At 49.3% G+C, this 15,724-nt stretch overlaps 1 protein-coding gene across 1 annotated transcript in view; it reads right to left on the bottom strand.

Moving 5' to 3' along the window:
* The window catches only part of LOC138350580 (protein qua-1-like), a 106,109-nt gene that overhangs the window by 85,455 nt on the left and 4,930 nt on the right, over nucleotides 1–15,724 (bottom strand). The window contains exon 2 of the mRNA XM_069301598.1: nucleotides 13,097–13,784. Within this exon, the coding sequence (XP_069157699.1) occupies nucleotides 13,097–13,784 (688 nt within the window). The remainder of the gene's footprint in view (nucleotides 1–13,096; nucleotides 13,785–15,724) is intronic.

The following is a 15,724-nucleotide window of genomic DNA, read 5'->3' as shown; positions in this document are numbered from 1 at the left end:
TGAGGGTGTTGTGGGGGTGTTGTGAGTGTTGTGGGGGTGTTATGAGGGTGTTATGAGGGTGTTGTGGGGGTGTTGTGAGGGTGTTGTGAGGGTGTTGGGGGGGTGTTGTGAAGGTGTTGTGAGGGTGTTGTGGGGTGTTGTGAGGGTGTTGTGAGGGTGTTGTGGGGGTGTTGTGGGGGTGTTGTGGGGGTGTTATGAGGGTGTTGTGGGGTGTTGTGAGGGTGTTGTGGGGGTGTTGTGAGTGTTGTGGGGGTGTTATGAGGGTGTTATGAGGGTGTTGTGGGGGTGTTGTGAGGGTGTTGTGAGGGTGTTGTGAGGATGTTGGGGGGGGTGTTGTGAGGGTGTTGTGAGGGTGTTGTGGGGGTGTTGTGGGGGTGTTGTGAGGGTGTTGTGAGGGTGTTGAGGGTGTTGAGGGTGTTGTGAGGGTGTTGTGAGGGTGTTGTGGGGGTGTTGTGGGGGTGGTGTGAGGGTGTTGTGAGGGTGTTGTGAGGGTGTTGTGAGGGTGTTGTGAGGGTGTTGTGGGGGTGTTGTGGGGGTGTTGTGAGGGTGTTGTGAGGGTGTTGAGGGTGTTGAGGGTGTTGTGAGGGTGTTGTGAGGGTGTTGTGAGGGTGTTGTGGGGGTGTTGTGAGGGTGTTGTGAGGGTGTTGTGAGGGTGTTGTGGGGGTGTTGTGAGGGTGTTGTGGGGGTGTTGTGGGGGTGTTGTGAGTATTAAGAACAAGTTATTAACCCAGACTAGTGTAAGCACTCGTCACATCAGCCACTAGACCTGCCCGGTATAAGAGCCGTCCCCTACTGATAATATACTCTCAATATATAATGTTATACAGGCATATTAATCTAGGAATTAATAATAAAGTAATATTATTGCAACCCGGAACTTAAGCAGAAAATTCCTTATGGTAATACAGATAATAAGTCACTGATAATATTGTGTGACTATCAGAGGTCCAGTGAAGAGCAGAGGTGCCATAGGCACAGTCAGAGAACACTGTATAAACATCAGAGGTCCAGTGAAGAGCAGAGGTGCCATAGGCACAGTCAGAGAACACTGTATAAACATCAAAGGTCCAGTGAAGAGCAGAGGTGCCATAGGCACAATCTGAGAACACTATAAACATCAGAGGTCCAGTGAAGAGCAGAGGTGCCATAGGCACAATCTGAGAACACTATAAACATCAGAGGTCCAGTGAAGAGCAGAGGTGCCATAGGCACAGTCAGAGAACACCTAGCCTACTCCCTCACAGTGTTCAAGAGAGAACTATCAACATCAGAGGCCCGAGACTGTTCAACACGCTTCCACTACACATAAGGGACATAACTGGCCGACCCCTCACAGTGTTCAAGAGAGAACTATCAACATCAGAGGCCCGAGACTGTTCAACACGCTTCCACTACACATAAGGGACATAACTGGCCGACCCCTCACAGTGTTCAAGAGAGAACTATCAACATCAGAGGCCCGAGACTGTTCAACACGCTTCCACTACACATAAGGGACATAACTGGCCGACCCCTCACAGTGTTCAAGAGAGAACTATCAACATCAGAGGCCCGAGACTGTTCAACACGCTTCCACTACACATAAGGGATATAACTGGCCGACCCCCCACAGTGTTCAAGAGAGAACTATCAACATCAGAGGCCCGAGACTGTTCAACACGCTTCCACTACACATAACTGGCCGACCCCTCACAGTGTTCAAGAGAGAACTATCAACATCAGAGGCCCGAGACTGTTCAACACGCTTCCACTACACATAAGGGACATAACTGGCCGACCCCTCACAGTGTTCAAGAGAGAACTATCAACATCAGAGGCCCGAGACTGTTCAACACGCTTCCACTACACATAAGGGACATAACTGGCCGACCCCTCACAGTGTTCAAGAGAGAACTATCAACATCAGAGGCCCGAGACTGTTCAACACGCTTCCACTACACATAAGGGACATAACTGGCCGACCCCTCACAGTGTTCAAGAGAGAACTATCAACATCAGAGGCCCGAGACTGTTCAACACGCTTCCACTACACATAAGGGACATAACTGGCCGACCCCTCACAGTGTTCAAGAGAGAACTATCAACATCAGAGGCCCGAGACTGTTCAACACGCTTCCACTACACATAAGGGATATAACTGGCCGACCCCCCACAGTGTTCAAGAGAGAACTATCAACATCAGAGGCCCGAGACTGTTCAACACGCTTCCACTACACATAACTGGCCGACCCCTCACAGTGTTCAAGAGAGAACTATCAACATCAGAGGCCCGAGACTGTTCAACACGCTTCCACTACACATAACTGGCCGACCCCTCACAGTGTTCAAGAGAGAACTATCAACATCAGAGGCCCGAGACTGTTCAACACGCTTCCACTACACATAACTGGCCGACCCCTCACAGTGTTCAAGAGAGAACTATCAACATCAGAGGTCCGAGACTGTTCAACACGCTTCCACTACACATAAGGGACATAACTGGCCGACCCCTCACAGTGTTCAAGAGAGAACTATCAACATCAGAGGCCCGAGACTGTTCAACACGCTTCCACTACACATAAGGGACATAACTGGCCGACCCCTCACAGTGTTCAAGAGAGAACTATCAACATCAGAGGCCCGAGACTGTTCAACACGTTTCCACTACACATAAGGGACATAACTGGCCGACCCCTCACAGTGTTCAAGAGAGAACTATCAACATCAGAGGCCCGAGACTGTTCAACACGCTTCCAGTACACATAAGGGATATAACTGGCCGACCCCCCACAGTGTTCAAGAGAGAACTATCAACATCAGAGGCCCGAGACTGTTCAACACGCTTCCACTACACATAACTGGCCGACCCCTCACAGTGTTCAAGAGAGAACTATCAACATCAGAGGCCCGAGACTGTTCAACACGCTTCCACTACACATAAGGGACATAACTGGCCGACCCCTCACAGTGTTCAAGAGAGAACTATCAACATCAGAGGCCCGAGACTGTTCAACACGCTTCCACTACACATAAGGGACATAACTGGCCGACCCCTCACAGTGTTCAAGAGAGAACTATCAACATCAGAGGCCCGAGACTGTTCAACACGCTTCCACTACACATAAGGGACATAACTGGCCGACCCCTCACAGTGTTCAAGAGAGAACTATCAACATCAGAGGCCCGAGACTGTTCAACACGCTTCCACTACACATAAGGGACATAACTGGCCGACCCCTCACAGTGTTCAAGAGAGAACTATCAACATCAGAGGCTCGAGACTGTTCAACACGCTTCCACTACACATAAGGGATATAACTGGCCGACCCCCCACAGTGTTCAAGAGAGAACTATCAACATCAGAGGCCCGAGACTGTTCAACACGCTTCCACTACACATAACTGGCCGACCCCTCACAGTGTTCAAGAGAGAACTATCAACATCAGAGGCCCGAGACTGTTCAACACGCTTCCACTACACATAACTGGCCGACCCCTCACAGTGTTCAAGAGAGAACTATCAACATCAGAGGTCCGAGACTGTTCAACACGCTTCCACTACACATAAGGGACATAACTGGCCGACCCCTCACAGTGTTCAAGAGAGAACTATCAACATCAGAGGCCCGAGACTGTTCAACACGCTTCCACTACACATAAGGGGCATAACTGGCCGACCCCTCACAGTGTTCAAGAGAGAACTATTAACATCAGAGGCCCGAGACTGTTCAACACGCTTCCACTACACATAAGGGACATAACTGGCCGACCCCTCACAGTGTTCAAGAGAGAACTATCAACATCAGAGGCCCGAGACTGTTCAACACGCTTCCACTACACATAACTGGCCGACCCCTCACAGTGTTCAAGAGAGAACTATCAACATCAGAGGCCCGAGACTGTTCAACACGCTTCCACTGCACATAAGGGACATAACTGGCCGACCCCTCACAGTGTTCAAGAGAGAACTATCAACATCAGAGGCCCGAGACTGTTCAACACGCTTCCACTACACATAAGGGACATAACTGGCCGACCCCTCACAGTGTTCAAGAGAGAACTATCAACATCAGAGGCCCGAGACTGTTCAACACGCTTCCACTACACATAAGGGACATAACTGGCCGACCCCTCACAGTGTTCAAGAGAGAACTATCAACATCAGAGGCCCGAGACTGTTCAACACGCTTCCACTGCACATAAGGAACATAACTTATGTTGTTGTTGACCTGTTGACAAGTTTGCGTGCGTGTGATTGAGTGCGTGTGCGTGTGATTGAGTGCGTGTGCGTGAACTACGGCCTCTCTAACTCTTGCGGAAAAAAGTTACTCAAAGCAGTTTAAAATATTTTTGGAGGAGAATATTGGGCGAGCCAATCGCCTGAAGCATCTCAACAGGTGTGCTTGCTAGGGTTGAGCTCTGGCTCTTTGGTCCCGCCTCGCAACTGTTCCTTGGTCCTCACTTGTGTGTATGTGTCTGTGCGTGTGTGTCTGCGTGTCTGTGTGTGCATGTAATTGTGTGCCAAGAAGACACACACGCACACACACCTACACACACCTACACACACCTACACACACCTACACACACACACACACACACACACACACCTACACACACCTACACACACACACACACACACACACACCTACACACACCTACACACACACCTACACACACACACACACCTACACACACACACACCTACACACACACACACCTACACACACACACACACCTACACACACACACACCTACACACACACACACCTACACACACACCTACACACACACACACACCTACACACACACACACACACACACACACACACACACACACACACACACACACACACACACACACACACACCTACACACGTGTAGGTGTGTGTGTGTGTGTGTAATATCGTGTATGGCAATTGTTAGCCGTGAGCATCAAATCGCGCTGAAATGTTTATGATCTTTTAAACAGGAAAAGGTTCAAAGGTTTGCCACCCGAGCTGAGAGGTATGAGCTACGAGGAGAGACTACGGGAATTAAACCTCACTTCGCTGGAAGACAGAAGAGTTAGGGGGGACATGATCACCACATTCAAGATTCTGAAGGGGATTGATAGGGTAGATAAAGACAGTCTATTTAACACAAGGGGAACACGCACAAGGGGACACAGGTGGAAACTGAGTGCCCAAATGAGCCACAGAGATATTAGAAAGAACTTTTTTAGTGTCAGAGTGGTTGACAAATGGAATGCATTAGGCAGTGATGTGGTGGAGGCTGACTCCATACACAGTTTCAAGTGTAGATATGACAGAGCCCGATAGGCTCAGGAATCTGTACACCAGTTGATTGACGGTTGAGAGGCGGGACCAAAGAGCCAGAGCTCAACCCCCGCAAACATAACTAGGCGAGTACAACTAGGTGAGTACACACACACACACACACACACACACACACACACACACACACACACACACACACACACACACACACACGGGCCTCGTAGCCTGGTGGATAGCGCGCAGGACTCGTAATTCTGTGGCGCGGGTTCGATGTGGGAACCGACCTGTGAGATTTATATTTATTTAATTTATATGAATATATATTTACGTTAATTTATATACTTCGATAGCAATTTATATAATGATAAGTGGACTGTATTTCTGCAATAATCTCATAATCTCACAAATCGATCCTCTACACATTAGGGGGGATTTATATTAATTTATATATATGCAGCCAATCAAACTACAGTAATAGACTACATACATTGAAGAGGTTCCTTATCTTATAGTACAGCTGACCTTAATCCACCAGGTATAACCAGGATGTAGAGACCACATTTTCCCTCTTTGAGGTAGCTTCCATCACCCTGGTAACTGATGCACAAAGCCTTGCTTCCTCGTCTTGACCTGTTAAAAGGGCGCTAGCTGTAAAGCCAGAATCCTATATATGACAGGTATATCAGAGAACACTGTACATGGAACCTTAAAGACCTGGCTAATTACCTTTAGTATGAGGCTACCACGTGCTCTAACCGGGTCACCCTATATAATGACATTAATGGCCATAAATGAAAGATACATGGGTTTCGGAAGAACACTTAACTTGATTTGTTGACAGCGTGTTGATAATGGTACACCTTTGGTTTCCATAACACTACGTCCAAGTAAAATTAACAGGAGCCGTATTTGCTCCCGTGTGCCTCTGGTCTAGTATAAACAAAGGCTGCCCCTCCTTCCTCACTGACGCCTGGCTTACATTGTCCAGATGACAGAAAGTGATAGAAGGGTCACATTTACTCTAATATTGATAATTAAGTTAATTTATATGAGATGTTTTATGATGGTAAAGTCCAAAGACTAATGTATTTAAGAATAATTCCCACCATAATAGGTGGTGAATATAATAGTATGTGGTGATGATATCCCGTTTTCTTTAGACGGTAATTCCACTACAAGTTACGTTTTCTATGGTTAACTTGTTTATACAACACAGCTGCTATCTGTCTGTATGATATTATTAAATGGTGTCGGATTTTCCGACATTCGATTCCCGCACGAGGCAGAAACAAATGGGCAAAGTTTCTTTCACCTTAAGTGCCCTGTTACCTAGCAGTAAATAGGTACCTGGGAGTTAGTCAGCTGTCACGGGCTGCTTCCTGGGGTGTGTGTGTGTGTGTGGTGTGGAAAAAAAAAAAATAGTAGTTAGTAAACAGTTGATTGACAGTTGAGAGGCGGGCCGAAAGAGCAAAGCTCAACCCCCGCAAAAACACAACTAGTAAACACACACACACATACACACACCTACACACACACACACACACACACACCTACACACACACACACACACACACCTACACACACACACACACACCTACACACACACACACACCTACACACACACACACACCTACACACACACACACACACACCTACACACACACACACACACACCTACACACACACACACACACACACACCTACACACACACACACACACACACACACCTACACACACACACACACACACACCTACACACACACACACACACACCTACACACACACACACACACACCTACACACACACACACACACACCTACACACACACACACACACACACACACACCTACACACACACACCTACACACACACACACACCTACACACACATACACACACACACACACACCTACACACACACACACACACACACACACCTACACACACATACACACACACACACACACACCTACACACACACACACACCTACACACACACACACACACACACACACACCTACACACACACACACACCACACACACACACACATCTACACACACACACACACACACCTACACACACCTACACACACACACACCTACACACACACACACCTACACACACATACACACACACCTACACACACACACCTACACACACATACACACACACACACACACCTACACACACACCTACACACACATACACACACCTACATTCCGTAGCATTCAGTACCGAATATCGTCACGGAACCACCTGTTGATGACACTGTTGATGACACTACCTGTTGATGACACCACCTGTTGATGACACTGTTGATGACACTACCTGTTGATGACACCACCTGTTGATGACACTGTTGATGACACTACCTGTTGATGACACCACCTGTTGATGACACTGTTGATGACACCACCTGTTGATGACACCACCTGTTGACACCACCTGTTGATGACACTACCTGTTGATGACACCACCTGTTGATGACACCACCTGTTGATGACACCACCTGTTGATGACACTACCTGTTGATGACACCACCTGTTGACACTACCTGTTGATGACACCACCTGTTGATGACACTGTTGATGACACTACCTGTTGATGACACCACCTGTTGATGACACCACCTGTTGATGACACCACCTGTTGATGACACCACATGTTGATGACACTACCTGTTGATGACACCACCTGTTGACACTACCTGTTGATGACACCACCTGTTGACACTACCTGTTGATGACACCACCTGTTGATGACACTGTTGATGACACCACCTGTTGATGACACTACCTGTTGAGGACACTACCTGTTGATGACACTACCTGTTGATGACACCACCTGTTGACACTTCCTGTTGATGACACTACCTGTTGATGACACTACCTGTTGATGACACCACCTGTTGATGACTACCTGTTGATGACACCACCTGTTGATGACTACCTGTTGATGACACTACCTGTTGATGACACCAGCTGTTGATGACACTACCTGTTGATGACACTACCTGTTGATGACACTACCTGTTGATGACACCACCTGTTGATGACACTACCTGTTGATGACACCACCTGTTGATGACACCAGCTGTTGATGACACTACCTGTTGATGACACCACCTGTTGATGACACCACCTGCTGATGACACTGTTGATGACACCACCTGTTGATGACACCACCTGTTGATGACACTATCTGTTGATGACACTACCTGTTGATAACACCTGTTGATGACACCACCTGTTGATGACACCACCTGTTGATGACAACACCTGTTGATGACACCACCTGTTGAGGACACTACCTGTTGATGACACTACCTGTTGATGACACCACCTGTTGACACTTCCTGTTGATGACACCACCTGTTGATGACACTACCTGTTGATGACACTACCTGTTGATGACACCACCTGTTGATGACACTACCTGTTGATGACACCACTTGTTGATGACACTACCTGTTGATGACACTACCTGTTGATGACACCACCTGTTGATGACACTACCTGTTGATGACACCACCTGTTGATGACACCACCTGTTGATGACACCAGCTGTTGATGACACCACCTGTTGATGACACTACCTGTTGATGACACTACCTGTTGATGACACCACCTGTTGATGACACCACCTGTTGATGACACCACCTGTTGATGACACTACCTGTTGATGACACTACCTGTTGATGACACTACCTGTTGATGACACCACCTGTTGATGACACCACCTGTTGATGACACCACCTGTTGATGACACCAGCTGTTGATGACACCACCTGTTGATGACACCAGCTGTTGATGACACCACCTGTTGATGACACCACCTGTTGATGACACCACCTGTTGATGACACTACCTGTTGATGACACTACCTGTTGATGACACTACCTGTTGATGACACCACCTGTTGACACCTGTTGATGACACCACCTGTTGATGACACCACCTGTTGATGACACTGCCTGTTGATGACACTGCCTGTTGATGACACTGCCTGTTGATGACACTGCCTGTTGATGACACCGCCTGTTGATGACACCATCTGTTGATGACACTGTTGATGACACTGTTGATGACACCACCTGTTGATGACACCACCTGTTGATGACACCAGCTGTTGATGACACCACCTGTTGATGACACTACCTGTTGATGACACCACCTGTTGATGACACCACCTGTTGATGACACTACCTGTTGATGACACCACCTGTTGATGACACTACCTGTTGATGACACCACCTGTTGATGACACCACCTGTTGATGACACTACCTGTTGATGACACTACCTGTTGATGACACTACCTGTTGATGACACTTCCTGTTGATGACACTTCCTGTTGATGACACTTCCTGTTGATGACACCACCTGTTGATGACACCGCCTGTTGATGACACCATCTGTTGATGACACTGTTGATGACACTGTTGATGACACCACCTGTTGATGACACCACCTGTTGATGACACCAGCTGTTGATGACACCACCTGTTGATGACACTACCTGTTGATGACACCACCTGTTGATGACACCACCTGTTGATGACACTACCTGTTGATGACACCACCTGTTGATGACACTACCTGTTGATGACACCACCTGTTGATGACACCACCTGTTGATGACACTACCTGTTGATGACACTACCTGTTGATGACACTTCCTGTTGATGACACTTCCTGTTGATGACACTTCCTGTTGATGACACTTCCTGTTGATGACACCACCTGTTGATGACACCACCTGTTGATGACACTACCTGTTGATGACACCACCTGTTGATGACACCACCTGTTGATGGCACTACCTGTTGATGACACCACCTGTTGACACTTCCTGTTGATGACACCACCTGTTGATGACACTACCTGTTGATGACACTACCTGTTGATGACACCACCTGTTGATGACACCACCTGTTGATGACACCACCTGTTGATGACACCACCTGTTGATGACACCACCTGTTGATGACACCACCTGTTGATGACACTACCTGTTGATGACACCACCTGTTGATGACACCACCTGTTGATGACACCACCTGTTGATGACACCACCTGTTGATGACACCACCTGTTGATGACACCATCTGTTGATGACACTGTTCACACCACCTGTTGATGTCACCACCTGTTGATGACACCACCTGTTGATGACACTACCTGTTGATGACACCACCTGTTGATGACACTACCTGTTGATGACACCACCTGTTGATGACACTTGATGACACCACCTGTTGATAACACCACCTGTTGATGACACCACCTGTTGATGACACCACCTGTTGATGACACCACCTGTTGATGACACCACCTGTTGATGACACCACCTGTTGATGACACTACCTGTTGATGACACTATTTGTTGATGACACCACCTGTTGATGACACCACCTGTTGATGACACTTGATGACACCACCTGTTGATGACACCACCTGTTGATGACACCACCTGTTGATGACACTACCTGTTGATGACACCACCTGTTGATGACACCATCTGTTGATGACACTGTTGATGACACTGTTGATGACACCACCTGTTGATGACACTACCTGTTGATGACACTACCTGTTGATGACACTACCTGTTGATGACACCACCTGTTGATGACACCACCTGTTGATGACACCAGCTGTTGATGACACCACCTGTTGATGACACTGTTGATGACACTGTTGATGACACCACCTGTTGATGACACCACCTGTTGATGACACCACCTGTTGATGACACCACCTGTTGATGACACTACCTGTTGATGACACCACCTGTTGATGACACCACCTGTTGATGACACTACCTGTTGATGACACTACCTGTTGATGACACCACCTGTTGATGACACTACCTGTTGATGACACCACCTGTTGATGACACTACCTGTTGATGACACCAGCTGTTGATGACACCACCTGTTGTTGACACTACCTGTTGTTGACACTACCTGTTGTTGACACTACCTGTTGTTGACACCACCTGTTGATGACACCACCTGTTGATGACACCACCTGTTGATGACACCATCTGTTGATGACACCATCTGTTGATGACACCAGCCGTTGATGACACCACCTGTTGGTGACACCACCTGTTGATGACACTGTTGATGACACCACCTGTTGATGACACCACCTGTTGATGACACTACCTGTTGATGCTCCAGCTTGTTGCAACACTCACTAGGGTTGTTAGGGTGATAACTAGGGTGATAACTAGGGCTGTTAGGGTGATAACTAGGGTTGTTAGGTGATAACTAGGGCTGTTAGGGTGATAACTAGGGTTGTTAGGTGATAACTAGGGTTGTCAGGGTGATAACTAGGGTTGTTAGGGTGATAACTAGGGCTGTTAGGTGATAACTAGGGCTGTTAGGGTGATAACTGTGGCTGTTAGGGTGATAACTACGGTTGTTAGGTGATAACTAGGGCTGTTAGGGTGATAACTGTGTCTGTTAGGGTGATAACTTTGGTTGTTTGGTGATAACTAGGGCTGTTAGGGTGATAACTAGGGTTGTAGTGGTGATAACTAGGGCTGTTGGGGTGATAACTAGGGTTGTTAGGGTGATAACTAGAGCTGTTAGGTGATAACTAGAGCTGTTAGGGTGATAACTAGGGCTGTTAGGGTGATAACTAGGGCTGTTAGGATGATAACTAGGGTTGTTAGGGTGATAACTAGAGCTGTTAGATGATAACTAGGGCTGTTAGGGTGATAACTAGGGCTGTTAGGTGATAACTAGAGCTGTTAGGGTGATAACTAGGGCTGTTAGGGTGATAACTAGGGCTGTTAGGGTGATAACTAGGGTTGTTAGGTGATAACTAGGGCTGTTAGGGTGATAACTAGGGTTGTTAGGGTGATAACTAAAGCTGTTAGGTGATAACTAGAGCTGTTAGGGTGATAACTAGGTCTGTTAGGGTGATAACTAGGGCTGTTAGGTGATAACTAGGGTTCTTAATGTGATAACTAGAGCTGTTAGGGTGATAACTAGGGCTGTTAGGGTGATAACTATGGTTGTTAGGGTGATAACTAGTGTTGTGAGGGTGATAACTAGGGTTGTAAGGGTGATAACTAGGGTTGTTAGGTGACAACTATGGTTGTTAGGTGATAACTATTGTTGTTAGGGTGATAAGTATGGTTGTTAGGTGATAACTGTGGTTGTTAGGGTGATAACTGTGGTTGTTAGGGTGATAACTGTGGTTGTTAGGGTGATAACTATGGTTGTTAGGGTGATAACTGTGGTTGTTAGGTGATAACTATGGTTGTTAGGGTGATAACTATGGTTGTTAGGTGATAACTGTGGTTGTTAGGGTGATAACTGTGGTTGTTAGGGTGATAACTGTGGTTGTTAGGGTGATAACTGTGGTTGTTAGGGTGATAACTAGTGTTGTGAGGGTGATAACTAGGGTTGTAAGGGTGATAACTAGGGTTGTTAGGTGACAACTATGGTTGTTAGGTGATAACTATTGTTGTTAGGGTGATAAGTATGGTTGTTAGGTGATAACTGTGGTTGTTAGGGTGATAACTATGGTTGTTAAGGTGATAACTGTGGTTGTTAGGGTGATAACTATGGTTGTTAGGTGATAACTATGGTTGTTAGGGTGATAAATAGGGTTGTGAGGGTGATAACTAGGGTTGTTAGGGTGATAACTAGGGTTGTTAGGGGTGATAACTAGGGTTGTTAGGGGTGATAACTAGGGTTGTTAGGGTGATAACTAGGGTTGTTAGGGTGATAACTAAGGTTGTTAGGGTGATAACTAGGGCTGTTAGGGTGATAACTAGGGTTGTTAGGGTGATAACTAGGGTTGTTAGGTGATAACCACACCCGCTGGTAGTGGCGTCGTTGTCCTCGTCGTCGTCGTCGTCGTCGTCACCGTCGTCGTTGTCCTCGTCGTCGTCGTCACCGACGTCGTCGTCACCGTCGTCTTCGTCACCGTCGTCGTTGTCGTCGTCGTCGTCGTCACCGTCGTCGTCGTCGTCACCGTCCCCGTCGTCGTCGTCACCGTCGTCGTCGTCACCGTCGTCACCGTCCCCGTTACCGTCGTCGTTGTCACCGTCGTCCCCGTCGTCGTCGTCACCGTCGTCGTCGTCACCGTCGTCGTCGTCACCGTCGTCACCGTCACCGTCGTCACCGTCACCGTCGTCACCGTCACCGTCGTCACCGTCCCCGTCGTCGTCCCCGTCACCGTCCCCGTCGTCACCGTCACCGTCGTCCCCGTCACCGTCGTCACCGTCCCCGTCACCGTCGTCGTCGTCACCGTCGTCGTCACTTTCCCCGTCACCGTCGTCGTCACCGTCGTCCCCGTCACCGTCGTCGTTGTCACCGTCGTCCCCGTCGTCGTCGTCACCGTCGTCCCCGTCGTCACCGTCGTCGTCACCGTCACCGTCGTCCCCGTCACCGTCGTCGTCACCGTCACCGTCACCGTCGTCGTCACCGTCATCCCCGTCGTCGTCCCCGTCGTCGTCACCGTCGTCGTCACCGTCGTCGTCACCTTCACCGTCGTCCACAACATCTCAGCGGGACACTTACCTTTAGACATAGACATTTAGACTTTATTGTTCAGCTCCAAGTTTGTTGGCTCTTGTGCCTCCTGGCTCTTTTGTCCCCTCAAGCGTGGGTTTTGTCCCTCAAGCGGGGGTTTTGTCCCCTCAAGCGTGGGTTTTGTCCCTCAAGCGGGGGTTTTGTCCCCTCAAGCGGGGGTTTTGTCCCTCAAGCGGGGGTTTTGTCCCCTCAAGCGGGGGTTTTGTCCCCTCAAGCGGGGGTTTTGTCCCCTCAAGCGGGGGTTTTGTCCCCTCAAGCGGGGGTTTTGTCCCCTCAAGCGGGGGTTTTGTCCCTCAAGCGGGGGTTTTGTCCCCTCAAGCGGGGGTTTTGTCCCCTCAAGCGGGGGTTTTGTCCCCTCAAGCGGGGGTTTTGTCCCTCAAGCGGGGGTTTTGTCCCTCAAGCGGGGGTTTTGTCCCTCAAGCGGGGGTTTTGTCCCCTCAAGCGGGGGTTTTGCCCCCTCAAGCGTGGGTTTTGTCCCCTCAAGCGTGGGTTTTGTCCCGTCTCAAGCGTAGGTTTTGTCCCCTCAAGCGTGGGTTTTGTCCCCTCAAGCGGAGGTTTTGTCCCCTCAAGCGGGGGTTTTGTCCCCTCAAGCGGGGGTTTTGTCCCCTCAAGCGTGGGTTTTGTCCCCTCAAGCGTGGGTTTTGTCCCCTCAAGCGTGGGTTTTGTCCCCTCAAGCGGGGGTTTTGTCCCCTCAAGCGGGGGTTTTGCCCCCTCAAGCGGGGGTTTTGCCCCCTCAAGCGGGGGTTTTGCCCCCTCAAGCGTGGGTTTTGCCCCCTCAAGCGTGGGTTTTTCCCCCCTCAAGCGTGGGTTTTGTCCCCCCTCAAGCGTGGGTTTTGTCCCCCCTCAAGCGTGGGTTTTGTCCCCCCTCAAGCGAGGGTTTTGTCCCCCCTCAAGCGTGGGTTTTGTCCCCCCTCAAGCGTGGGTTTTGTCCCCTCAAGCGGGGGTTTTGCCCCCCTCAAGCGTGAGTTTTGTCCCCTCAAGCGTGGGTTTGTCCCCTCAAGCGTGGGTTTCGTCCCCTCAAGCGGGGGTTTGTCCCCTCAAGCGTGGGTTTTGTCCCCCCTCAAGCGGGGGTTTTGTCCCCTCAAGCGTGGGTATTGTCCACTCAAGCGGGGGTTTTGTCCCCTCAAGCGTGGGTTTTGTTCCCTCAAGCGTGGGTTTTGTTCCCCTCAAGCGTGGGTTTTGTCCCCCCTCAAGCGTGGGTTTTGTCCCCTCAAGCGTGGGTTTTGTCTCCCCTCAAGCGTGGGTTTTGTCCCCCCTCAAGCGTAGGTTTTGTCCCCCCTCAAGCGTGGGTTTTGTCCCCCCTCAAGCGTGGGTTTTGTCCCCCCTCAAGCGTGGGTTTTGTCCCCCCTCAAGCGTGGGTTTTGTCCCCTCAAGCGTGGGTTTTGTCCCCTCAAGCGTGGGTTTTGTCCCCTCAAGCGTGGGTTTTGTCCTCTCAAGCGTGGGTTTTGTCCCCTCATGCGGGGGTTTTGTCCCCTCAAGCGTGGGTTGTCCCCTCAAGCGTGGATTTTGCCCCCTCAAGCGTGGGTTGTGTCCCCTCAAACGGGGGTTTTGTCCCCTCAAATGTGGGTTTTGACCCCTCAAGCGTGGGTTTTGTCCCCTCAAGCGTGGGTTTTTGTCCCCCTGAATCGTGGGTTTTGTCCCCTCATGCGTGGGTTTTTTCCCCTCAAGCGGGGGTTTTGTCCCCTCAAGCGTGGGTTTGTCCCCTCAAGCGGGGTTTTTGCCCCCTTAAGCGTGGGTTTCGTCCCCTCAAGCGTGGGTTTTGTCCCCTCAAGCGTGGGTTTGTCCCCTCAAGCGTGGATTTTGTCCCCTCAAGCGTGGGTTTGTCCCCTCAAGCGGGGTTTTGTCCCCTCAAGCGTGGATTTTGTCCCCTCAAGCGGGGGTTTTGTCCCCTCAAGCGTGGGTTTTGTCCCC

Source organism: Procambarus clarkii, chromosome 46 (assembly GCF_040958095.1).
Source record: "Procambarus clarkii isolate CNS0578487 chromosome 46, FALCON_Pclarkii_2.0, whole genome shotgun sequence".
Classification (NCBI taxonomy): domain Eukaryota; kingdom Metazoa; phylum Arthropoda; class Malacostraca; order Decapoda; family Cambaridae; genus Procambarus; species Procambarus clarkii.
Note: the sequence above shows the minus strand (reverse complement) of the source record. Positions and strands in the feature narration are given on the sequence as shown.